Genomic DNA, 26646 nt, shown 5'->3' on the forward strand with positions numbered 1-26646 from the left:
AGTCAGAGGCAACAGTCACGCGCCTCGCCTCATGTTCGCTAATTTATGCGATGCGGCAGCCGCAGGCGACGGCCGCGCTGCAAAAAGTTTGCCATCTGACACGGGACAAAACGCGAGAGATCGCAATGAAGTGTCAGCTCTGGCTGCCCTTTTAAGTCCGCCCCCACTTCCTGTGAAACCCATGCCAGTTGACAGCAACGCCCTGCTTGTTTTTGTTTAAACTTTGTTCGATGCCTCGATACTTCACCTCTCAGCCCGGCAACGCCCACTGCACAGTTCATAGTTCGCCTTTCGCATTTCCCTCTACTCGACAATAGCTAAAAGTTTCCCTTCATTTTTTTTCAGTTTAAGCTACTGTAAAAAACAATTTGTCATAAAAAAGAAAAATAATAATAATAGAAAACAAAAAGCTAAAAGGTGACATTATGACAGCGAAAATGGGATAAAACGCAATTTAATTTCTATCAAAAACTTTACTATCTCAAGCCAGGACTTATAAATAACTAGAGCTAAACAAAGAATTAGATGCATTTATTTCAAATTATTCCACACTTTTGTAACAAAAAGCTTAGCTTTAAGATCCATAAGGTGGATATCAAAAAACAAAAATTGTGTGTGATCATCCTCGGCTATAAATAAAACTTGCTTTCTTTCCCCCGATATAAAACGATTTACATCGCTTTTCTCTCTAAGTTCTAACATTTCTTTGCTCAAACCCAACTTTCGGACTTTTCGAACTTAACTAACCCTAATAAAAGTTTTTGACAAATTTGCGCTTTTCGCCAGCCTTTCGTTAACTTTCTAATGCAATTTTACTAAATATTTTTGCACTGATTTCGGCTGAAGGCCATGCACGAAAATAGTTCGAATTGATGCCCTCGTATACTGTTTTCCCAAGTGCCGGGGTAGTCCCACAAAAACTTCTTGAGGCGCCAAATTGAGTTAAGCGATTGAAACTGTCTGGCAACGCCCTCACACATCAGCAAATTCAATTTGAGGTAAAGCGACAGCCACTTTAAGTTTGTTACCCAATAAACACACGTACACAACACACACACACACACGTATATTTGCAGTTGTGCAATGTGCACATCAAACTACAATAACAATTAGCATTAACACACATTGATGAGCTCAGCTGTTTTGCCATTGGTTAAGTATTTTATTTGGTAAGGATTTCTGTTATTTTATTTTTCTTGCGGCTGTATCTCGTAAAAATACAAGCAAACTTAATTAGGCTCACGATTGCAGCGACTTAAACCAGCATCAATTGTTTTTGCTGTTGCTGTTATATGTACATATGTAGGTGCGTGTGTGTGTGTGTGCATGTGCGTGTGTAATGCGGTTTACCCTCATGGCTTAAGCGGTATACGCATTGGTCTTGTTTATTTCTTGTCCGCAGTTAACGCACATGCGGGTTACCCTGCTAAATGTTTAACTGTAATTAACACACACACACACACAAACACTTCGGGACGAAAATAATTGTATTCCGTGTATGTGTATTGGTTAACTGTTAAGATTTAATTAAATGTTTCCGCAACTCTGTAAAAATATCACTGGTTTGGTATTTATATTTAAAAGCTTTGCGGCAATAATTAATGTGACCAGAGCGGTGAAAACAGAAAGATCGTGCAACCATCGCGTTGCAACGGTCAGTCCAACTGCAAATACCAGCCAATTAAAAAATATATCATTGTATTATACAATTTCTATGTTTATAAATATTAAGAAAAGGATGCGAAAGAATTTATTGTGATACCATTGCTGAGAAGAATAAAGTCAACCGATAATGCCAGTGCATCTTTAGTATTTATTTATAAAATACTAGTCTGTAAGCCAATTATTTCATATCTTTCAAAGATTTGTTAGCACAAAACCGTGTTAGGAAACAAAAACTACATATGTATATAAAATCTAAAAATAAAATTCGCATTTAAATATTCCAGTGAAATCTGACGGCCTTCAATAATATTTGCGTATATCTAAAAAGTTATGTTATCATTTTCGGTGGAAACTTGAAAAGTTTGCTCATTAAAATTGCATTTGGTGCCTGCGTAAACAAAAACGTTATTTAAAGTAGCCTTTAGCGCAGGTGCTTGCTTATATTTACAAAAAGTGTCCTTGCAATGACTATAAAGGCTGAGCACAATTGATTAATCCGGCATATGGTCTATCTGCACGCCGGCCAACTAGCAGGAATTAAAGTTAGAGCCCTTGGCAGTCCTTGTTATACAAATAGGTCATTTGCTAGTCAATTAAGGATATCTGCTAAATATTTTATTACCAAGAGGAGGCGAAGCTGGCGCGTCGCGACGTTAGCCCTGATTAGTCGTGAAGAGAGAGTATGGCGGGCGCATAACTAATTGAAAACTTGCAAAACTTTTGTTCATTAATAATAAGCCAGAACAGAACACAGCCGAAACAGGACGAAAGCGAAGGGTCTTGCCATGCTCGATGCCCCAATGCCCCATGCTCCACACTCGGTGTTTGCCAAGTATCCGAGTTGAGAAGTCTTTGTCTGGTTTGATTTGTTGGAAATGATTTAATTACTTATTGCAAAGCGCTCAAAAGCTATTATTAAGTTGAATGCCCGTTGGCCGCACTAAACACGCGTATTAGATTAATGTTGTGATTACTCAAGTGCCACGCCCACAAACCGCCCGCGGCCCGCACGGCCCACACGGCCCGCCCATCACAATGTTAGCTGTGTTCTGAAGCGTTAACGAGCCCATCCTAGCATATTTCATATTTTTCCCGTACTTTTCTCGAGCTTGGCCCGTTGTACGGCTTCCGGCAGGCATCGAATGCAGACGAATCCTGTCGAAGGGGATTTCGGGGCTGGACCTGGACTGGGGGCAGGCATTGAATTATGCATATTTCACTGCACAAAACGGCAACGAGTGCGGCAACAGTGGCAATTTATTCATTTTTGCAGACGTCAAGCCAAGAAAAGTGAAACTGAATGATTGAATGCCGTTATGAAAGGAAAATAAATTAGCTTTTCTATATCAAAGAAAATTCATTTCATATTTTTCAATTGCGAAATATAGTCCTTATGTAATTTTGTCATTCTCTCTCTGTCGGTTAACATTTATGGATATTTGTCAAACAATTTAATCAAAATATTATCATGCCCTTAACACACAAATACAAATATTAAAATAAAAATTGTTAAAGCGTGCAAATGCAAAGTGGTTCAAAGATATGCTAAACGGATCGCAAATGTTGTGTAAAATATTGAAATGATGCTCGGGCTCGAGTGCTGAAAGGCATATAAAGAATATATACACATACATATGTATAAATATATATCTATTTAAATGACATACACACCCACACGCACATAAATATTGTAATGAAGCCGTATGGATGTGTTGCTAATAGAAAACGGAAAATTGTTTGGTAGCGGCGGCTGTTAACTATATACACATACATATATATAGTATGTATATATATATAGTGCTCCAGTTTTCTGATTAGTTGCAGCAGGAAGAGCATTTTCACTGCATCAGAGTTTTGTCGAGTTCAATGCAATTAAATCAATTGCGTTACGTATACGCAACGTGGCGGGTGCTAGCCATAACTGGCCATGGACCGTTAGAGGGGCAACAGTGGCAGCAGCAGAAACAGAAGCAGTCGCTGCAGCTGATGGAGGCAATTTCCAGTTAACGAAGCCCTTAGCATAATTCAATTATTGCACAAGTTTGGAATAAATTGCATAAATTGCATAAACAATTTACAAACAAAAATTACATTTTTAATTGGAAGATTGCGCAGCACTTATAAATGGCAGAGGACATGCATTACCGACGCTCCACGCGGCACAGCGGATATTCCTTGAGTTTCAGTGAGATGTTGCCCTTGACCAGCAGCTGCTCCAGCCGTGCAGCAGTGCTGATGCGATAACAGCGAAAGATCTTGGCCAGCAGCAGCTTCATCAGCAACAGCGCATAGCGATAGCCGATGCACATGCGCAGTCCCTTGGTGAAGGGCACAAAGGCGAAGGCGTGACGTGTGGGCGCATCGGGGCCGAAATGCGCCTCCGGATTGTAGGTTCTGGCCAGAGGACCCCAAACGCGCACATCTCGCTGCATATTGTAGATGTCGATGCCGATCTGCGTGCCGCTCGGTATGAGGTAGACGCCATCGTCGCGCTTCAGCTCCAAGTCCTGTCCAGCACGTCGCAGCACCATGGGCACGGGCGCAAACAGACGCATCGACTCGTTGATGGCCATCTCGGTGTAGCTCAGTCGCTCCAGCTGCTCTATGCTAATGTCTCCGTGTTCCGGCAGCTCCGCGCAGAGTTCGTCGTGCAGCTTCTCCTGATACTCCGGATGCATTGCCAGGCAGAGAATGGTGAAGTACAAGGCCGTCGAGGTAGTCTCGAATGTCTATAGCATTAAAATTGATTAGACTTGATCTGGTTGCTATGATTGAGTACTTGATTGATTAATGTTTAACTGCTTTATTGAGTGACTGACTGCAATCCACAACTCTGAGCATTATTTAATCGACAATCGATACTCTTTATTGAATTTATTTATATACCAATTGACTGATGAATGACAATATATATCCCATAATACCCTAGTAATAGATTTTTTTAACTACTGGATTGATTGATCAACTGATTGATTATAGATAATGTTTGCTGGTAGCCCACAAAAAAATGGTAGTAGATCCATCATACGCTTTTTAATTGTGTTAATGCCTGCTATAGACTTTAGGCTCTAGTTTGAACATTCTTTTATTAGGTTTGTATAATAGATCTTTCAGTCTTTGATTGATTGATCGTCAAACTCAATGCAAACTTCTTCAATACAATGCAAACTTTTATTCAACATAAATAAAAAGCCTCTACTCCATTTTAGTTTATCTCAAATTAATGCCATCCAAACTCACATCAGCTAATTGAAACTTTTTACTAACTGATTAGATGCAATATTTTCCAACATTTTCCCCAATTTCCAATTGAGTGAAGGTCCAATATGACTCCAAAGTAAATACGTTCTTAGCTCACGCCGTACAGACTTTAATAATATAACACACTGTGTATTCCCCCTTTAAAGCAATGCTAGTAATACTCATTCCCCAGCTAACATCAATGGCATGCCTATCATCCATATAATTGCCTTCATATGTATTATAGACGCTACTCACCGCCGCAATAATTACATTTGCCTCGTCTCGCACATCCTGCCAGCTCATTTGCTGGCCTCGTTCCACATGCTCCCGCACCTGTTCAATGAATATCGACTTGGACTTGATGCGACGCTGCTGCTGTTGCTGTCGTTGATGCTGATGCTGATGCTGTTCCTCCTCCAGCTGCTTGCTGGCATCAGCATCTTCCACGCCCACTACAGATACAGCTGGCTGCAGCAGCTGTGGCGTTTGACGAGACGCCATGGGAAAGGGAAAGCAAGTCATGAGCAGGCAGCAAGCGACTGGAAGGCGGTCAGATTCTGGGCCACGCCCACTAACATACCTGCTCCACAAAGCCAAACAGCACGCCAACGACCTTCTGTTGCCGGTCAAAAAGTCGCGACCATCGATAGATGAGCTCCGGATAGAGCCAGGGGGACAGCATGCGCTTCACACACACCTCCGTAATCCTGCAAGCAAAAGGGAGGGATGCAGAGTGCTAGAAGTTAAGTTACACTTGGTGAAATCAGCAGTCAGCAAAGAAATTTAAATACAATTAACTCGAATTTGTAAATAGAATACATGAATTTCTAATGTCCTATTTTCTTCTAACTATACTTACTGGAGGCGTACGCTATTTTTGGAAGAATCATAGGCACCATTTAACTCAAGACTTGTTATTCAGGTTTTCGAATTTTCTGCTCTGCTAGTAAGAAATTTTCAAGGTTAAAATAAAAATATATCTATTCAGACAATAAAGCCCACAAGTTTTCGCCAAGTGTAGCGGCGGGTGAATTAGAATACTCCCACCAGCGAACAGCAGCGGAAACGCAAAGAGAACGCCAACTCATGTCGCAAGGTATTAGCCATGGCTGAATGGCTAGCGAAGCTGAAAGATTGTAATTAGCTAATAGGTAAAAACCAGGCAGCGGAGCTCTTCAGCCCCAGATAATATCTCTGACAAAACCAAGCCACTACCTGAAGCACTCACAGTCTGCGAAAGAGTTTTCAAAAGCAATCGAGCGTATGGCTTGAATAAGAGGCTTATAAAATAGATGCTTAGTTTGTGCACTGAATTAAGTGAAATGGGAACAGCCTCGAATATCTTCATTTCTTTGTATACTAATGCGTAAATAGAATGTGTCGATATAATATTTTCCTTAACAGCAACTTAGACAAAGGAGGCACGTACTTCTGCATGAAGAGTGTTGTTGTCTATCTATTTCATAAAATCATATATTATTATTGCTTTATTTATATACACAGCTTGTACATATCTTTCATATCATAGAGACGGTAAGATCTCATCTTCCTTTCAGCATCTTTTGTTAGCACAGCTCATAGCTAACTCTATTCAATTTACAATACATTTTTCCAATAACTTACCCACTATATGCCTCAAAGATGGCCTTGGAGCCATCGTGCTGAAAATTCATCCTCTTGCCCATTGTTGTCTCTGTTTCAAGGTAAAGTCAAGGCCCACATTAATCTCATGTATTCATTCTTAATAATTCCACTTGTACTTACGACACGCAGCCTCCAATACAATTTTCTTGAGTATTTCATAGATCTCGAGACTTTTGCCGCTCTGCACACCCTCCACATCGAGTTTCTCGAGCAATACATCCGCCTCGGCATTGAAAATGGGCAGAAAATTGCATAAGATCTGACGACCAAAGGCGGGATTGATGAGTCGACGATGCTTTTGCCAGCGTGGAGCTGTGAATTAAATTATGGAACCGTTATAAAGTCTGATAAATTTAACATAAACTACAAGGTGGAATAGAACTTCAGTTAAGCATTACTGAAATAATTTCCTAGACTGAGTATATTTCTTAAGATTGAACGTATTTCTTGAATTCCATGTCCTTTTTATTTAAGTTCTTTAAAAAATCAAAGTAAAATAAACAATGTATAGCTGAAAATCCTGAAGTTTCGAGTGACTTTCATTGATTTTCAGTTTCTTTTTTAACGGTGTACTCACAGCTGGATGTGAAGAGTCCATCGCCAATGGCCGAGCTCATGAAGCGATAGAAATCGCCCTTGTTGGTGCAGTGCGTCGAATTAAAGATTTGCTCCACGGTCTGTGGGTCGTTGACATAGAGAAAACAATTGGTGCCCATCCAGGAGATGAAGGGCGCCTTGTACTTATGCGAGAGTCCATCCATGTACTGCAGAAAGGCTGCAGGCAAACTATAAATAACTGCAGCTCCCAGATGGAGATCTGGCATCACTCACTCTGCGGATTCATCATTTGCAGGCCCATGCCGATGAAGGGCCAGCCCACAGGCCCAGGCAGCTGCCAGGCCGCCTTGTAGTATCGTCTGCGACTCCACAGAAAATAGAGCCACAACAGAGCCAGCCAGCTGACCAGAATGATGCAGGCCAGCATGTCGTTGAACTGCCAAGAGCCAGCAATCGGGTCGAATCGTATCGAATTGAATTGAATTAAATAAAAAATATGTTAAGCGTAAGACGCTCCAAGTAATACTGTGGCTCCGGGCCTATGGCAGCTCGGCCCATTGAGATTTGTATATGTAGTCGAAGAGATTACGCACTTGGGCTCTCTAATGCGCCGATATCTATGCCCACCGCGTGCCGGACTCTACGCAAATGGATACATTGCTATGCGGGTCGCGTACATCCAGTCGATAATATGCCATGGGCACTCCACAAACCGGTAAAACATGACACTCGAAACAATTCTGTCTTGGGCTCGAGAATACAACACGAAATGTCGCATAAGCAAATGTTAAAGGTGAATGTAATTAGGCAAATCTCCAGATAGTGCATAATTAATTAGTAGAGGTTTTAAAATACTGAATTTATTTATACTTAGACAAGCGATGTTTATAATTAGTTAAATCTAAGCTAAATGTAGAGAATTTGATTTCCATTTCAATATATGTACATATTTGAGGCCAGAGAGAAGTCTAAGCAGTTATTGAGGTATTAAATGATTGAAATGAAATAATTAAAAATCAAATGAATCGAATAAAATAATAAGTCAATTTTAAAGGTAACAACTTTTTAGACCAACCTCGCAGAACGATATAAACTAGATTTCATGATATGTGTATATGTGCTTTTGATGCATAGACAGTCGTAGTCAAAAGTATTCAAACAACAAACAGGATTTACGTTTGTTAACCAAATAATTTAAGTGAATATTTTAAATTAATTTTTAACATATATATAGTTCTATAATAAATATATAAAAAATGTATATCATCTTAATGAGAAGTGACCCAACTTACCACGAAAACCAATAAGCCCCATTGGCACTAATTGTAGGGCATCAGCAATTCAAAAAGCATTGCATGCTATGGGCTGATTTTGATTTGACTAATTGGTTAATTAATGGTTCGACAGTATCTATTTAAAATATGGGTGTCAGCTACATTAAAAAGTCGCGGCTCGCCATTGTTTAGAGTTTTCAAATATATTATTTATTCACTATTCCATTTGTTGCTTTATACAAATTCTTCGAGTTAAGTTTAATAATTTGTTTTATAATTTGTTTTCCGTGCGTGCACGTTTACTCATTCCATAATTAGTATTAATTATTGTTAATTACTTTATTAATGTTTAATGTTCTCTTGTGGTGTTTTGTTTTCACTTTATTTGGATTTGTCTCGAGTCGAGTGGAGAGAGTTATAAGCGGATTAATTTTGTATAGTTAGTTTGTTGTTTAGTTGCTTAAACTTAGTGCAATAACTCTGATTGGGGTTCCGTAGAGACCCATTTAATAAGTTTAAGCCCATCTCCGTCCTCTAGGATGCATACTGTAAACGTATTTATATATAGAATACATATATGTATATATGTATATCATATATCGAGCTTCGCTTAATTCTTAGGCAGACAGCACAGTTTGAGCCGACTCTTGAGGATAAGCTGAGTATATTTAAAAATTGTATGCGAATATTTTCTTTTCATTTTTTCATGGACGTTGCGTTTTTCACTTAGAGTTATCATTTTTAGAGGATTTTCCTTTTGTTTAAATTAAGCAAGTATTAGTTAAAAGGCCATGGGATCATTTGAAAGCCAATTAATATTTAAGAGAGCTCTTCTTCTTCCATGCCCTTACTGTGTGAACTGATTTGACAGCATAGTACTATATCTATATATGTATCTACTATTTATATATTTATATATATATACGTGTGTGTATTTTTATACGTTAGCAATTAAATATATCTATCATCGTATTTGTAGTATATGCCTATATACACATTCAATAATTTGATAATTTAAACAAATTATAAACGTTTTATTGTCAACAAAAATATGACGACTTGCGACCCAACGATTGCATTAGCTCAGTTATTAACAACATGCTCACTAACTGCAATTGCCGTTAATCATTTCATTCATTTAGTTAGCTCACCATTTTAAAAGTACAATAGATAGACACACACAGATGCATCGCATCGCTTGATGCTGCAAATTGATATTAGGCATCAACTACGATTCTACGGCAGGGAAAGGTGAAATTACGAATACTCTATTAGTTTATATATGTATATTAATATATATTTAGTGATAGTTTATCCTAGTTGCAATTATGATTTGTTTTTGCCTTATGCACACCCTTTTCACTTTGAATTCTCATTCCATTCGATACAAGGTCAGCTTAAATTAGTGAAAATCCACTAGAGATCAAATTCGTTTTCATCTGCAGAGGCAGGGAAACCGTGTGCCGATCCATCGAGTAATTGTGGCAAGGGTATACAAACTTCGGCTCGCCGAATTTACATACTATTACATATTTAAATATGCATCGCTTTTAAAATAAACCTCTGTGAGCCTGTGCAAATTAAATTGCAAAGCATTTCTTGTTATCCTTTCGCGCGTGATACAAAAATATTTGTGTTTTTATTATTCAACTATGCTGCTAGTTGTTGTTGTTGCGGCTTAATGCGCATTAATATGCGTTTATTATATGCAGCAACAAAAATGTAACGAATAAAAAACTGTAAATAAATTTATATGCATTGCTTACATACATACATACATAAATATGCTGCGGGCGCACACAATTGTTTGCTTTATTTTTATGGATTACTAATTACTCTCTTTGTTTTTTGGACGCTGTGTGTAGCTGTAGTTTTTCTTGTTCTTTCTACACTCTCTTCGTTATGCATATTCTATAAATATATAGTTTATGTATATGGTTACAAAATAAACTTTTGCATTTCCTTTCACATTGGCGCTTGCATAAATATTAATCGAAAAGACATTGGCAAATTCATATTTTGCTTTTTGTTATTTTTGTTGAGACGGGAGCTTAGACGGTGCAATTACATGTGTGTTTATGCGTGTGCATGTGTGTGTGTGTGCACATGTGTTTGTGTAGAGGAGTGTGGCATGGCCTTGTGTATAAGCGTGGTGTGTGTAAGCTTGGCTAAGGTATTTCATAAAAACTAATTGCCGCGTATTACATATTATTTAATTAAATTGTTTATGTATTCAGTTGATATCGCTTTTTGTTTTGTTTTTATACTTAGGCACAATACATTTATTTTGTTTTGTTTATATATTTCACAAGCTGCAATTGTATTTTGTTTTATTTTTTTGTTTTCTTTTTACTAAATATTTTTTAAGTCTTACAAACTAAATTCTACGCATAAAAACTTGTGTAGTTGTCGGTTTGCATGTGTGTGTTGATTTGTTTTTAATTATTATTATAATTATATTTTATTGAAATAATTTTGTATCGATTTGCAAAATTTTCTCTACAATTTATAAAAAATGCAGCCACTTGGCAAATATTTAAAGCTTTTACATAAATTGCATACGCAAAACAAATGTTCATTAAATATTTCGTTATCGAAAAAAATAAAATGTAATTCATAAATTATATATTGAATGTTGCATTTTCTTATTGTTTATGGCTATTTTGTAGTTGGCATTTCATTCATTCATATAGTTTGCTTTATAGGTAACAATTTCCATTCACTTTGCGTGTGTAAAATCTTTACAAATATTGCTTTTCATTTTTGCCAGTTTTGCAGTTAACAATTAAAAACAGAAGCCATCAATTCATCAAATGCTAGCTCCCCTAATTTAAAGAGAAAAGGCATTGGTTTATGTTTCGCTACAATACAAAAACAAAAACACTTCTCCTTCTAGACAGTACTCACAAAATACAAAATATATATACGCACTTTACAGATTTGTTTTTTTTTTTTTTCCTTTTACTCTTTTTTTATACGCTGTAGTTTTTGTTTTGACTTTAACAAAATACGCGCTACGTTTACTACGACTGCTACAAAGTAGACAACAATATTTGTTTTTTTTTTTTTTTAGTGTTAATAATTTGCCTTTGTTGCTACTGGTTTTTGCTTAGTTAATTTATGACTTTAGTTTGACTCGCTTCAGATTAACTTTCTGCGGGCTGGTTGGTTGTAAACTGCGTAATGCCATCGCTTTCCATAGACTCGAGAACATCAGCCACATAAGCGGCGACATCAGTGTGACTATTCTCGCCTCTCCGAATGAATGGCATCTGCAGCAGTCGGCTATATTTGGGTCTATCGCTCTCCTTCTTGATCAGGCTACGAAAGTTAATTGGAATAAGTATTTTGACAATCTGCTGGGTATATTCGGCTCTTACCAAGTGTTAACAAACTCTACAAACTCCATTGAGAATTCCATGCCATTGTAGGATGTATGCAAACGCGGCGGATCACCCTGCACAACCTACAAGAAATATGGATTATGACATCAAGTGATAAACCTTTTCAAATGACGAATAAATACCTGACACAACTGCTCAAACACCGAATCCCATTTGCGATAAGGGAAATTGCCTGTGGCCACCTCCATTAATGTTATGCCCAGAGACCAAACATCGCTTCGCACATCATACCCCTTGGCGCGCTCGGGATCAATGCGTTCCGGCTGTAAAGCACACATTTTCAGAGCTGATAAAAAAGATTACAACTAATAGCAAACCTACCGCCATGTACGGCCTGCAGCCCGCGTCCTTGGTCCTGGCTATCGAATCGACTAGCTGCCCAGAGATGCCGAAATCACACAGTTTAATATCGCCGCGACGATGCAACAGAATATTGCTCGGCTTAACATCACGATGTATTATCTTGAGCTCCTCCTTTAAATAGTTTAGGGCGTTGACTGTGGCCACCGTGATCTTGGCCAGAATGGATTCAGGTATATGTCGCTGCTTCTTCTCGAATATGTATTTGTAAAACTTATCCAACGATGTGTCCATCAACTCCATGCATATCCAGCAATCGCCCTCCTTGAAGAGTGCCCCATAGAATTGCACTATGTAGATGCATTCATTTGACTTCATAACCACCTCCAAGTCCATGAGTAGCTGTTTCTGCTCCTTTTCATCTACCGTAGAGCGTATGCGCTTCACAGCCATTACCTTGTCCAGTTTTTTGAATACCATTTTATTTACTGCACCAAATGCGCCGCGTCCAATCTCTCCCAAATCCTCTAGGTCATCCGATGTGAATTGATGCGTATTAGCTGCACCTTCGCCAAATTGTAACTTGCCACAGGCCTGCTGCCTAATCCGCTCCCGGTGACGCTCTGTGGCGCTGCTGCTACCAATGCCGCTGGTGCTGTTGCTGTGGCTGCTGCCGCTTGGTACCGGCACCGCTGGCACAAAGCTGGGCTGGGTGCTAAACCGCATAGCCACATTATTTTGCTGCGACGAGGAACTGGAGCCAGACGACGTGGAACCCGACGATGTGGACGACGTTGACGAAGGCGGATGGCGTATGCTCAATTGGTTCAGATTAAGCTGGTCAGGCGGTATACGGGAACGGCTAGGCCCAGCTATCATTGTGATAAGGTGTGGAAAATTGGTTATTTATGATCTACGGCTTATCAACTGCATTGCGCCCGACCAATGCGTCAGTGCTGTGTTCATACGTGTGTGCGTGTATGTTACAGCGAATATACATATGTATGTGTTTGTGCATTTATGTGAGTGTCGTGTGCGTGGGCAGTGTTAAGCAAAAAATTACTCACTTGCAAACAAATTTTTGGGCCTTTCTGCCATTGTGTATGCCTGGCGCTAAATCCGATAGCAATTTTATTATGAACGTCGCTTTATTGACGTCGTTCGCTTCTTTTCAGGTGGGCGCCGCGCCCCAAAAACACGTCGCTCAAAAGGGGGCGCCGAAAATATTTTCGCAGTGAAAACTACTTGTAAAACATATACTACACCATAACCGCTCGCCGCACACTTTATAGGTGGTCACACTTGAGTGCACAGCTCAATTATTTATTAATTCTCGAGTGCACATCTATGCGTTTTGCATTTCCACACTTTCGTTTTACATAAAAATAGACTAAAAAACATTAAAAAGGCAGCAGTGCAACAAAATATACAATGTGACCACAAACAACAAAATTGAAAACACTATCGATAAATACTGAAAGTATCAAAGACACAATTTAACAGAAGGATGTACAGCCACATTCTGTAAAGCTGCCCATATCTCTGTAAAATATTAAAGAAGCTCAAAAAAATTAAATTACTTAAAATGAACAATTCTATTTCGTATTCTAAAATACTTTAACTAGAAATAATTTAAAATTCTACCGAAATAAAAGAATATTTTATCTTTGAGCAGTGCTTTGAGCTATTAATATTCTTAATTCTGTTATTAACAGTACCACCAACTTTTAAGCTAGCGAGCAATGTTAAAACAATAAACAATAAGTAAGAAACTTACGTAAATAAAACAATTATGTCCGGCAGCGCAGCCCGAAGCACCTACAAGCTCTTTGTTGGAAATTTACCCTGGACCATAAGTAGCAAGGAGCTGCGTACGTACTTTTCCCGCTTCGGCCATGTGGCTAATGCGGAGGTGGTATTTGACAAGCAACTGGGTTTGTCCAAGTACTATGGCTTCGTGATATTCAGCCAAAGGGACGCCTACAACAGTGCCAGCAACCAGAATACACATCTTCTCGATGGACGTGTACTCAATGTCCAGCGCGCCAACGAGCACGCATAGTTTTAAGTAGAGCAACGTATTGTTATGAGAAATATACAAACAATTTTATTGTTTTGATACGATGTCTTAAGGCAAATATTTGGAGTAGTTGGAACCAACAGCACGTCCAACATTGGCCAGGCCCAATTCACTAAGCCGCATCGAGAGGTCGCTTTTGATACGCTCCACAACTTCGGGCCCTTCATACACGAGAGCTGTATAGATCTGAACAAATGAGGCACCAGCCTCAATCTTTTCGAACGCATCATTTCCAGAGGCCACACCACCCACTCCTATGATGGGAATACTACCTTTGGTCAGCGAGTAGACTTGAGCAATCATCTTGGTGGACCGCTCACGCAGCGGTTCGCCACTCAAACCACCCGCCTCGTTGGCCAATGAAATATCATTGATATTGTCTCGGGAGAGCGTGGTGTTTGATACAATTAAACCATCAACGCGACATTTCTTATTGTTGATGACGGAAATGATGTCAATCAGCTCACGGCGTTCCAGATCGGGCGACAGCTTCAACAATATGGGCACATTCGGGTTGACTTTAAGTTTGCCACGGGCTGCATTTACTGCTTCGAGCAGTTCTGTGAGCTCCTTTTTACTTTGCATTTCCCGCAGTCCTTTCGTATTAGGACTGCTGACATTGATGACCAGATAATCGGCGACGGGCCCAAAGGTACGTACGCCTTTCACGTAGTCGCCAATGGGGGTCATCGTGTCGCGGTTCCTGCCCAAATTTACTCCCACAATAGCATTAAAGTCTTCGCGCTGACGAAGGTCCCTCAAGCGCTTCAACACCACGTCGTGGCCCTCACTATTAAAGCCATAGCGGTTGATTATAGCCCGGTCGTCAACTAAACGAAATACGCGCGGCTTCGGATTCCCACTCTGGGCCAAAGGCGTCACGCTGCCCACCTCAATGAAGCCGAAACCCAAATCCTTCAGTCCCATTATGGCCTCGGCGTTTTTATCGAAACCGGCTGCAATACCAATTGGATTGCTAATGAGGCGACCAAAGAAGGAGCAGTGCAAATTTAGATCATCTGTGTAATCAGAGGCGGGGTAGAGGCGGTGCTTGCAGGCCCACACCGCCAAATTGTGACTTGTTTCAGCGGGCAGAATACGAGCAACGGGCATGACAAATGAGCGGTAAAAATTATCCTGATTATTATAGGCTGTTATGCCCATGTACAGGGCTGCGGCACCCGCTGTTACAATGCCTAATGATCGTAGGCGGCTCTGGAATTTTGATAATTTTTTTAAATATTTAATTTAATATCTCTACATTTTTAAGCTTACAAATTTCCGCGTTGCTTGCACCATGTTTAAGAACGATAAGAACTGAAATATTAATATTGTACTTTTGTTAACAGTAGTTAACAGGTGCTTGCCCTGTTGAAACAATTGTGTGGTTTGGTTTTTATTGAAATAAAAGCAATTTTTTTTTTTTAAGACAATTTTCAGTGTGTTCGAAGTGTTTGAATTCCTGTGTATATATAAGTAGATATATAATTCTATACATATGTACATATACATATATAAATTGATCTGGCCCAACGTACATACATACATATGTACATCATGGCTTCGCTGCCGTTAACAGCTGAGCCACTTTGAACTAGCTGTGAGCGGAACTAGTTAACTCCAAGAGTGAGTCAGCCTTGGCTTTACCGTTTTGTTTTCGCATCTCTGGACGAATAGCAAATGCACATATGCGACAAAAGTAGATAACAATTATAAATAATAATAACATGAAAGGTGGCACATTTCGGAACACGCAATGGGATCCCACGCTGCTAACATCACAGATTGTGTCCATGCAGTTCTGCGTGTACTTCACACTTGGCCTGCTCGTCTTTGTAGCCAACAAGTTGTCTGGCGACAATTATACATTGGATCATCTGTTCGAATACCATGTGAGTGGTATATTAAGTGCAGTGCGTTGTTTTTTTCTAATGCGCTTTTCCTCCAGGAAATACATATATATGATCTGGGTGGACGGCTGGTTATCTGCGCATTTGTCTTGAACGCTTTTGTGGCCTCTTTGGCGCTCTGGTGCATTGTGCGTCGAGCAAAGTTGTGTCTCGACTTCAGGTAGCTATCAACCACACAAACTCCGTCTCTATCGCTCTATCACTGTACCTTTTCACATTCCCACAGTTGCACGTTCCATTTGCTGCATCTGATAATTTGCTGGTGGTACAACCGCTCCTTTCCAGCGAGCGCCTCATGGTGGCTGCTCAATGTAATCACAGCAACCATAATGTGCATTGGCGGCGAGTTTCTGTGCCTGCAAACTGAAATGAAAGAGATTCCTGTTGGCTACGCTGCGCTCAATCAAAAGTCAGACGTTTGACTTGATCAAGACATAGTAACGGTATCTCCAATGTGATTGTGATGCTAACTAAGCCACCAATTACTCTAAAATAAATGATACTTGTAATTTATTGTTAACATAGTTTAAGAATATAAACTATATATGTAAATTTATATCTATGGAAATATCTGGTATATATAGGGCGCACCAGGCTTCAGCTTCAGCTCTTTGGGTATCAGCTGTGGCGGCATAAAAATCTTCAACTCCGCTGTTGTAGGCTCCCCGGCTGAGCTCTCATTGTGCCCGAATAACTGCCAGAAGTGCAACTGATGCGGCACCAAATACCAATAGCTAATCATTACTCCAAACGAAATCATCAGCGCGCCCAGCAGCAGCAGCGTCCAGCATTGCTCACGTTGTGACTTTTGCATATTGCGCGTTCAACTGCCAGCACACCGAACGTTAAAAAATAACAATATATAAAAAGATTCCACATTCGCATAAACAAACACAACTTTAGCCAGCCAATAAGCAGACGCGTCCATTTAGCTACAAACGGCAGCAGCAGCCGCCGCAGCTGAAAGAAGGCAGCTCCTCATTTTGCAATGCAGCCCAGCAGATAATCAGGTTTTCCTAATCTAATCAAATTAGTGGCTAGACTCGGCTTCCAGCCCAACGATCTGGCGAGCTTTCGCTCAAATTTATGTTAATTGAAGAGCGGACGTAACGTGCGCTACGAGAAATTCTTTTATTTATGGAATCCGCGCACACACACCGCTGACAAATTGGAATTCCAAATGAAAAAAGAACAGCTGCGCATTTGCGAATGCTCTACTCGGCGATTACCAGACAGCTCATCATAATAAGTTAAAGTCAAGCAAGGCCAGTCAACTCTCCAGCTTTCTCTCTTTGTTGTTCTCTTATAGGAAAAAGAGTCTCGAAGAGTTCATACCCTTGCGCTCTTGTATACATAGCCTAAAACAATTTCTGATATTCTGAATAGTCATGTAGTTAATAACTATTAAATAAGGCTATAGACGTGACTGATCTCTCATCTAAATAATTACTTCTATAAATAGGTCACAATTAGTATCTCTGCTGTCGATCAATTCGTGGCAAACTCAACTACAAATTCATAATGCCCTCTCGCCAAGTGTATCAAGAACTTGAATTCCAGTTAACTCGCATAGATTCCAACTTTGTTAATTTCAGAACTTCTATTTTAAATGATCGAATAAAACTCTCGAATTTTCCATTTGCTAAATTATTCAATTTATTTTTAGCAAACTTGTTTTTTTTTTTTTTTGGTTTTAAATGATTTTTTTTTGTATTTCGTGATTTATACTTTTATACATATGTATATATGTATATATATAACTTGTAATAGTTATCTTTAAAATCATTGATGTTCAATGTTTCATCAATTGAAAATCGCTTATCGTTTATTTTTTGTATTTTGTATCTTTATCGATTTCAATATTTGAAAGAGAAAAATATGCGAGAGGATGCGTGTGTTGGGGAAAGGACACTAGTAATTCATAAATTGCCCCTTTTATATTAAATCCTTAATGTTGCTGGCTCACATTCTCGTGCAGCTTTGCTCTAGCGTATCTATGTATGTATATAAATTTGTATTATTAATATTATTTGTTAATGAACCTATTTTTATGCGTGTGTTTGTTTGTTTGTGTGTATGTTTTATAAACTACAATTTTTCAGTGTTCATCTTTTGTGTAATGGTTGTGTTGTTTTTCCAGCATATTTCTATATATATGTTAAATATTATTTTTAAACAATTTTATTTATTTGTAATGCTTTTGCTATTGTTAATGTGTGTATGGATGTGTGGCTGTATTGGCGTGATTATATGTGTTTATATGTGCTCGTGTGTGTGTTTGTGTGTGTGTTGAGTGTTGCGCTGCGCACAGACAGTTTCTCTTTCACATTTGCTGCCCCTATATATATATAAATATATATACATATCTGTATACATATATAGATGATACATATAATATGCAAATATAATTAAGTTGTTATATCGATCGGTTTATCAAAAGATTTTCGCATTGAGGCTCTGTTTCTTCTTTTCTGCTTCTGTTCCTGCTTCGACTTCTACTCCTCTCTCCGGGCTCTTGTTTGTTAATTCTCTTCTCTGTAGTTGTATGTGTCTCTCCTATTATTTTGTTTGCATTTCTATTTGACGCTAGTCGGGATGATGTGGTCGCTGTGGATGCTGCCGGCCTCTATGGCTGACAAGCCTTGCTCATTGACCCCACCAGTCCGGCCCATTGTTTGAGTGAGAGCTACCACCACCGCCGCCACCATACGATCCGCCGTATGAGCCACCGCCATAGGCGCCGCCGCCAGAGCTGCCACCTGCCACAACATAAACGTTATCATAATATATACAACAAGGGTTGGATAATGTGCGCAGTTCACTCACCAAACTTACCATACGAGTTTCCATTGCTGCGATAGTTGCCACCACCACCACCGGAACCACTGCTGCGACCACCACCACCGCCGCCGCCGCTAACACCACCACTGCGGCCGCCACCACCACCGCCAGAAGATGTACGATAATCGCGTGAGCCAAAACCGCCGCCGTAACGTGCGCCAGCACCGCCACCACGACGCTTGGCGCCACCATGGCCGCGATCTGAGCTAAGCATCTCTTCGAGGAAGCCAGGTATCTCCTGCTTGGTCTCGATCAGCAGCTCAAGAAGGTCAGAGCAAATGTTGCGATTCTTATCATTGAAAAATGATGTGGCAACGCCGAGATTACCCATACGACCTGTGCGGCCAATACGATGTACATACTCTTCCACATCGGTAGGCAGGTCAAAATTAATGACATGTGTCACATGTGGAATGTCCAGACCACGTGCCGCCACAGCAGTGGCAACGAGAATCGGGCAATCACCCGATCGGAAGCAGCGCAACGCCTCCTCACGCTCCTTTTGGGTGCGATCACCATGAATACTGGTGACCGGATGATTGCACTGATAAAGGAACTCTTCCAGAGAATCGGCGCCCTTCTTTGTCTCTACAAAAATGAGCGTCAGATTATCCTTCGAGTACTCGGGTCCATCTCGTATCGATGACAACAGATCCAACAAATATGAACGTTTATCTTGATCGTAGACCCACAATATGGTCTGTGTTATGTTCTCCGAAGTGGAGCCAACACGTCCCACGGCCAAGAAAATGTAATTGCTGAGAAAATCGCTAGCTAGCTCCTGGATTTGTTTGGGGAATGTGGCCGAGAACATCAATGTCTGTCGCTGGCCAGTCGGCGGCATGTTCAGCTGCTCGACAATACGACGTATCTGAGGCTCAAAGCCCATGTCCAACATACGATCGGCTTCGTCCAGTACTAAGAAACGTATATTCTCCAGTCCCACCTTGCCACGTGTTATCATATCTTCCAAGCGACCAGGCGTGGCCACAATCAAATGACACCCACGATCCAGTTCGCGCATCTGTTCGCTGGTGTTGTTGCCGCCATAAAGGACGGCGGGACGCATGCGCGAGCGATAGGCAAACTTTTTGGCCTCCTCAAAGATTTGGGTGGCCAGCTCACGGGTCGGCGCCAGCACCAGGCCCAGCGGATACTGCTTGCGTCGGCTGTATTGCCGATTGCTTTGCGGCGGCGCCGATAATCCGTGCTCGTACATCTGATTCAAAATCGGCACCAAAAAGGCGGCCGTCTTGCCAGATCCGGTCTGCGCGCACGCCATCAGATCTCGTCCGCTGATTATAATTGGTATTGCGTATTTTTGCACCGGCGTCGGTTTATCATAACGCGCCAGATTCACATTGTTCCGGATAATCTCTGTCAGCTGCACATCATCGAACGATGTGATGTGCGGCGGCACATTCTGGCCCGTCGCCTCCACGGGTATATCCTCGTATTTGTCAAAATTGATGCCCGTGTTGCCCACACCGAACAGTTCCTGCTCCAAACGTTCGTCGCGTGGTCCCAGTTTTGTGTAATCGATGTTGCCGCCGCTTCCGCCACCTTCCTTCCAGCGACTGTTGTTGTAGCCACCCCCGCCGCCGCCTCCGCGGTTGCCGTAGCCTCTGTTGCCGCCACCACCGCTGCCGCCGCCGGATTGACCACCTTCGTTGGAGCCCCCATCGAAACCAATTGGGCGCTCAGGCTCTTGCCAGCGATCATTGCGTGGCTGCTGTACCTCCTCCGATTGCTCGTTGGGGCCGTTGCCTCCAGCTCCAGAGGAGCCACCACCACCTCCGCCTCCGCGATAAGATGGCCCGCGACGATCCCCAAAGTTGCGTCCGCCTCCTCGATTCCAGTCGCCGCCGCGGCGCGAGTCAAATTCGCCTGTGAACGAAACATTCAAATGTTTTAATAAAGATCTCTTCTTTCCGGAGTGGAAAAGGATAATTCGTACAACTCTAATCAAAACTGCTTAGACTTACCGTTATAATTATCTTCGTAGCGATTACCACCACCGCGCCTACCACCGCCGCCGCTTCCAAAACTTCCGTACTCGCCGCTCTGGCGATTATAACCGCGATTTCCGCCGCGATCGCCTCTGCGATAGTCACCGCCGCGTTGCTGCTGCTCCCTTTGTGGAGCGGCACCTGAATCAAAGCCTTGACCTTGATTGTCTAAGTCCGCGTTGTTGTTGCCACCACCACCTCGAAGATGCGGGGGCACATAAACGCCACCAGTGACCGAATTAGTGGAAGTCTTGCTTGTTATGGGGCCGCTATAGTTAGCCGAGCCGCCATTCAAGTCCAGACCAGCAACCTAAAGAAATCATAATTATAATAGAATAAAATCAAATTAATCAATATACAATATATATATATGTATATTGTATATTCGTAATCAAGAGCGATCCGACATGCAACTCGTCATTATGGTCGATTTTCTTAGCATTTAAAATAAACAAAAGCGTTGACTTTTTGTTTTAGCACACACACGTACACGGGATCAAGTTCAACGAATTCCAAGCCGTTGCCAAAGAGAGCGTTGTAATAACAAGTTTTTTTCTCGTTTGAGCATAGACACACACACACTCACACATACATACAAATCACAATCTCTCACAATTCTATTGGTATTCCCGGTTAGCAACATGTATTTTTTATGTGAATCGCGACGCCTAGTGTCACACACACGGACGAACAAACAGAGGCATACACAGTAATTGCGAAAACTAAGCGCAACTAGTTTGAGAGGCTTTGACTGCGGCCTAGCAACAACAAAAACAATGAGAAGCCTCCCACATAGGCAAAATTCATCTCTAGTACAAAGTTTTCGTGGAATGAGTTGCAATGGAAACTATACAAATGTGGAACTTGTTTTCGCCATATATTCAGTTACAGGGTGCTATTGTCTACCGTATGGTGGAAAGTCGCCCACAATGCACAGATTACATGACCCTCTGGCAACCCTGTTTACAAATATACTCAGCTTCCACATGTGTGCGAGCGAGAGCATTGCAAAGAGAACGCCGCAATCTCGCACTCACACATTTGTATGCACTGGTTTAGAATTGCGGCTACACATACACACACACAGCAGAAAAACTCTCGCACGCATACACGTACATTTGCACAGCAATGAACATGTCAAATTGGAGGCAGCCTAAAAATTATACAAAGAAATTACACAAATGAAATAAACTTACAAGCACAAACACACACACAAACAAACTTAAATACATATGCGACACACTGCTCGTTGCAATATGTAAAAGCACACCGTCCACGGTCAAATTTATATGTTATGAAATCAATAAAAAAAAAAAAATTTTAGAACCCGACTGAACACTGTTCAATAATCGTGTGCAGACCGCATGAGCATCGCCGACTCTTTCACACATGCACACTCACACAAAAACACACTTTTAGCTGACACAGCTAACACACACACACACACAAATACACCAGTGGTAAATGTACATTTTTTCCATTATGTACCCTCTTTTGCAGCAAACCACATTTTACATTCACATATACAAGTACAATACTTACTTGCTGCTCTAGACCTGTGCCATTTTGGTTAATAGCATTACTCATATTATCCTCCAATCACTTGCTTGTTATTTCTTTCTTTCCGTTTAGGAAAATTTTGGAATTGATCTCGATTTTGCGCACACTTGCAATTTCCAAAAAAAAATTAATTGTAAATTGTATTTCTTTCTTTATGTATGTTTGTGTTGCACTTCGTGTCTATACGTTTTTCTTTCAGTTTTTTTTTCCGACAACTTCTTACGTTCCACAAGCTACTACGTTCTTATGTGGAGAGAGCGAGGTTGAACTTTTCACAATAAGTTTCTTCGACCAATAAGAAGTTTTAATTTTAGTATGCTTCACTAGGCCTACTTGTGCCTACTGACAATCACAAGCCAGATATGCTTGTTCTTAAAATGTATGGTTTTTGTACGCTTTCGCGTTTTTTCTGCTTTCAGACGCGTGTCTTATCCACACCAACGGCGAAAACGAGCCACACGGGAAAAATGGTGGAGAATTGGTGATGGGAGCGCGTGAGTCAGCGTTGTTACTTATCGTTATCGCAGTATTCAGAGTTGATTATGACAGAGCTGCTCAGCAAAATGCGTTACCAGACTGTTGTTCACTTCACGCTTTGTGCTTCACTTCACGATTGTGTAAATCGATTGTCCTATAAACTCCTGGCAGCCGTTATATCTACCTCGTTTTGACTTTTTATTATCTATTTATTATCGTTTCAAGCGTTTCTGCTCGCAACTCGCCTCAAATTTGTTCGTTTATGCGAAAACCTTCAACAACTTTAACTGCTAAGATGGACGTCTTCGCTATTGTGGGGCTGATGTTGTTAGTTTCGAGAAATGCTTGCTTTGCAGTTGAAATTTTGTATGAATTATGCCAAAACTTGTTGTGTTATGTTCGTGTGTAGACTGTTTAATTTTTAGGCTTCGAAAATTTGAAGCTAAATTCAAGGAAGTATGCAGAGAAGTATATATTGATATTCGTTTTTATTGTAATTTATGCACAAACTCATACAATTGGTACATATGTAAATAGATATATATTTTTGTTTCGGTTTTATGTGTATATATACATACATATATATTTATATGTTAATATAGAATAAATGCTTTTGGTATTGGCTGTAGCTTTAGCTAAACTTCATATATATGTATACATATATTTTTAGGATCATGGCCAGGGAATGTTGCAAGTTGCATGCAGCTAACATTTCGACAATAAATATCAGTATTTGCATAATATTCATTAATCTATGTAATATATAGTTATATATATATATATATTTTATATGAGTTCTAGCCCTTAAGTAGGCAGCGTTTGTAGAACTCACGATCGATCGCATCGCTGGGTATATATGAGCTCCACTTGAAGATTAAGGCCAGCGTCTCGCTGGCTGTCAGATGATCTAAAGCGATGTTAAGGAAACAGTTCCATGTGTAGAAGAAATGCCGTGAGAGCTGCTCCTCTTCCACAGTGCTGACGCACTCGCAGTTGACACAGGTCAGGCGTCCTCGTTGGAGTTCCACAAACTGCTCAAAGCAACGTGCCCAAGCGGCGCCATTCAATTGTCTGCCCACATCCTGCAGCAGTTCCACGGAACCATAATTGAAGACAATAGGCACAACTTTGTCCAAATTATGCTCGGCCAGATAGAACTTGGCCAGGACATCGAGCAGCGCCGGCATCGACTGCAGCACATCGAAGCACTTCAGCTGCTCGTTGCGCGACCAAAAGTAACGCAGCAGCACAGCGCCCAGCTCATGGTACTGGCAGGCGTTATGGAAGCGCAGAGGGAAGTTGCAATGACTGCAGCGGACAATCTCGACGCCGGCATTCAATAGGGCCAAGCCGTCGGCTATATAATCTCGTATGGCATCATCCATTTCCCAGATGAGCTCCGGATTGAGATAGTTGAAGTACATCTCGTAGCAATTTCGTTGCGCCTGCTCTGGACTGTCGCCATGCTCCAGCATCACTTGGCCGAGTTTCGCCAGCAGCTGGATCAGCTCGCTGGCCGCATATTCATCGAAGACGGCGCGATAGCGTTCCACGCAGTGGGTGCGACTGAATTTGGCGCCCTTGTGGATCAAGTACAGATTGTAGATGGTCTTCTCCTCCGGACTGATGTGTGGCGTAGCTGTCGGTTGGCGTTTGCGTCCATTGCTGCTGCTGCGGCATACAATCTCCTCATCGTCATCCTGCGTCTCGTAGCGTGCCTTGATGTCTTTAAAGGGCAGCGAGCGCTCACTGGCGGGGATTAGCTCGCGGACAAGCTGTTGCTGCTGCTCCTCGGCGAATATGTTGAACTTGTACTTGATGATGTTCTTGCCGAATTTGCCCGTAACCGTGAGCAGCGCATCCTTGAAGTGTCCCGACTTGGGCGGCTGCTTCAGATTATCGCAGAATGCATTTTCCAGCACATAAACGCCTTTGGGTGGCGCTGGACTGGCGACGCCATCAACGCTATCAGCACATCTAACGCCAGACCCTCCGCCAGCTGTGCTGAGGCTTCTCTCTGTTGTGGCCGAACTGCCGCCGGAGCTGTGCGTGTCCATGGCGCTGCCCGTGCACTGGGCAATGGCATCAAAGATCACGGATATATCATTGAGCAGCTCATACTGCTGGCGCTCGATTAGCAGTTGCTTTAGCTGATTGAGCTGCTTCAGCTCGTAGTGCTCGCGCGCCTTGTCCGCAAAGTATTTCACGTGCTGGCGCAGCAGTCGGGCGCACTGCGGCAACTTCGACTGCTGTATTAGGGAGAGGGCGTACGACTGTAGCGTCTGCAGCTGCACGCTATATAGCGAGCCTGTCTGAGTGAAGACAAAGATATCGTTGCCGGCGACGCGGCAGTCTACAATGCGCTCGAACTTGTTGCACCACAGCACCACCGACGAGTGGCGCACATCGAAGATGTAGAGGCCCAGTTCGGTATAGCTCAGCAGGAAGTTTTCGCCAAGGCGTTGCAGCTTGGCGAATTGCAGGTTCTGCGGCTGATAGTCCAGCAGCTCATCGTTGGCCTCCAGTGCATCCGCGTCGTCATCGCTGAAAGCATCCCCTTCGCTGGGCTTCAGTATCTGGGCTGGTGCGGTGGCAAGCGCGCTCTTGAACTGGTGCGTCTGCACTACCTCGCCCTCGAAGTCTACTTCCCAGATGCGCGTGCCAGGACGTGCGCAATAAATGCGCGATGGTTGCACTGACTCGTGAGGCGATATAAAGAAGCAAGCGCCAAAAGCGCCATCCCGTGGACGGTTACCAATCTAAATCAAAAGACCCAATTAGCTAAGTAGTAGAACATCATTAATTTGCAGAACATCGTGGTTTACCTGCTTGTACTCTTCGTATTCTGTGTTGCATAGGATGCATTTGGTGTTGTTAGACACCAGGAGCAGAGATTCAAAGTCATCGATCTGGACAACGGGCGAATCCAGATACAAAAGTGGATGCACGGACATGTTAAACAGCAGGCTATGTCCAATGAAGGACGAGAGGAGAACCAGATTGACCTGGCCGCGTGTATCCCCATAGTAGAATTGCTTCTCATCCGGCGTCCAATGGATGCAGCTCACCTGCACCGATTGATCGGTACTCAGGTGGGTGACGATCACTTGAGGTGCGGCCTGAGCGGATAGATTCACCGCATATACGCAGATCAGAGAGCGTTGAGTGGAAAAGGCCACATACTTGTTGTTGGCCGAGATGCTCAGGTGTGTGACCGGTCCATGCTTATTGGGGATCAGGTGCATAAACTTGCCGCCACGATTGAAGAAGTACAACGAGCCGGAGGTGGCCCCGAAGATAATATAGTTGTCAGAGATATCAAAGCACGTATACTGTAGTTTGGAGTTTACAAGTACTGAATTAGCGTGTTCTGTATTAAGTTACAACAAAATTGTTACCTTGATCCGATTGCTGTGCCTCAGCGGCTGTGACAAATGCTGTGAAAAATCAATAAAATTGGACAAACAGTAGGCGTCAGTCATTTTGAAGCTCTATATTACTAGCTGACACAAGAGTATTCACATTGTTCGCTCCCTCAACTGGCGAACTGCACGGCTTGTTTTTCACTTAATATTAATGCATTTGTGATGAAATAAAAAAAAAAAAACAAACACAGGAATGCAACTTGTACAGATGTTAGGTCAGTGCTGCCAACATGTTAGCTACCAACTGTCTGGCAGC

At 41.7% G+C, this 26646-nt stretch overlaps 8 protein-coding genes across 9 annotated transcripts; 2 read left to right on the top strand and 6 right to left on the bottom strand.

Annotated features, from left to right (window-relative positions):
- Window positions 1–3713: 3713 nt before the first annotated feature.
- Cyp313b1 (Cytochrome P450 313b1) lies at window positions 3714–8021 on the bottom strand. The gene is made up of 7 exons (XM_018111718.3): window positions 7384–8021; window positions 7130–7327; window positions 6673–6864; window positions 6532–6601; window positions 5489–5615; window positions 5164–5385; window positions 3714–4394 (listed from the first exon to the last, which is right to left on the bottom strand). The coding sequence occupies exons 1-7, from the start codon at window positions 7535–7537 to the stop codon at window positions 3807–3809; spliced, it is 1551 nt and encodes a 516-aa protein (XP_017967207.1). The 5' UTR covers window positions 7538–8021; the 3' UTR covers window positions 3714–3806.
- Window positions 8022–11436: 3415 nt separating this feature from the next.
- Window positions 11437–13545, bottom strand: Mkk4 (dual specificity mitogen-activated protein kinase kinase 4). Its single transcript, XM_018111719.3, has 5 exons — window positions 13156–13545; window positions 12110–12960; window positions 11911–12051; window positions 11765–11850; window positions 11437–11705 (listed from the first exon to the last, which is right to left on the bottom strand). The coding sequence occupies exons 1-5, from the start codon at window positions 13184–13186 to the stop codon at window positions 11531–11533; spliced, it is 1284 nt and encodes a 427-aa protein (XP_017967208.1). The 5' UTR covers window positions 13187–13545; the 3' UTR covers window positions 11437–11530.
- Window positions 13546–13803: 258 nt separating this feature from the next.
- On the top strand, window positions 13804–14205 carry SLIRP2 (SRA stem-loop interacting RNA binding protein 2). The gene has a single exon (XM_018111722.3). The coding sequence runs from the start codon at window positions 13881–13883 to the stop codon at window positions 14148–14150; it is 270 nt and encodes an 89-aa protein (XP_017967211.1). The 5' UTR covers window positions 13804–13880; the 3' UTR covers window positions 14151–14205.
- On the bottom strand, window positions 14170–15642 carry Dhod (dihydroorotate dehydrogenase 2). Its single transcript, XM_018111720.3, has 2 exons — window positions 15444–15642; window positions 14170–15383 (listed from the first exon to the last, which is right to left on the bottom strand). Exons 1-2 carry the CDS (start codon window positions 15465–15467, stop codon window positions 14217–14219), a joined length of 1191 nt encoding a protein of 396 aa, XP_017967209.1. The 5' UTR covers window positions 15468–15642; the 3' UTR covers window positions 14170–14216.
- An 80-nt stretch (window positions 15643–15722) lies between these two features.
- On the top strand, window positions 15723–16628 carry Sys1 (Sys1 golgi trafficking protein). Its single transcript, XM_018111721.3, has 3 exons — window positions 15723–16060; window positions 16117–16238; window positions 16305–16628. The coding sequence occupies exons 1-3, from the start codon at window positions 15896–15898 to the stop codon at window positions 16498–16500; spliced, it is 483 nt and encodes a 160-aa protein (XP_017967210.1). The 5' UTR covers window positions 15723–15895; the 3' UTR covers window positions 16501–16628.
- LOC149092217 (uncharacterized) lies at window positions 16561–17515 on the bottom strand. Its single transcript, XM_089263482.1, has one exon. The coding sequence runs from the start codon at window positions 16890–16892 to the stop codon at window positions 16638–16640; it is 255 nt and encodes an 84-aa protein (XP_089119608.1). The 5' UTR covers window positions 16893–17515; the 3' UTR covers window positions 16561–16637.
- Window positions 17516–18243: 728 nt separating this feature from the next.
- Window positions 18244–23131, bottom strand: bel (ATP-dependent RNA helicase bel). Of its 2 annotated transcripts, none has more exons than XM_018111712.3 (4): window positions 22471–23131; window positions 20905–21238; window positions 18914–20806; window positions 18244–18837 (listed from the first exon to the last, which is right to left on the bottom strand). In XM_018111712.3, exons 1-4 carry the CDS (start codon window positions 22513–22515, stop codon window positions 18725–18727), a joined length of 2385 nt encoding a protein of 794 aa, XP_017967201.1. In that variant the 5' UTR covers window positions 22516–23131; the 3' UTR covers window positions 18244–18724. The 2 variants fall into 2 exon arrangements, with proteins under 2 accessions (XP_017967201.1, XP_017967200.1); XM_018111711.3 differs by having other exon boundaries at window positions 18905–20806.
- p (WD40 repeat domain-containing protein pink) lies at window positions 22766–26590 on the bottom strand. The gene is made up of 3 exons (XM_018111710.3): window positions 26364–26590; window positions 25791–26297; window positions 22766–25724 (listed from the first exon to the last, which is right to left on the bottom strand). Exons 1-3 carry the CDS (start codon window positions 26445–26447, stop codon window positions 23763–23765), a joined length of 2553 nt encoding a protein of 850 aa, XP_017967199.1. The 5' UTR covers window positions 26448–26590; the 3' UTR covers window positions 22766–23762.
- Between the last annotated feature and the right edge of the window lie 56 nt (window positions 26591–26646).

This window comes from Drosophila navojoa, chromosome 2 (genome assembly GCF_054131105.1).
Source record: "Drosophila navojoa isolate 15081-1374.11 chromosome 2, UAZ_NAV_1.0, whole genome shotgun sequence".
NCBI classification, from domain to species: Eukaryota; Metazoa; Arthropoda; class Insecta; order Diptera; family Drosophilidae; genus Drosophila; species Drosophila navojoa.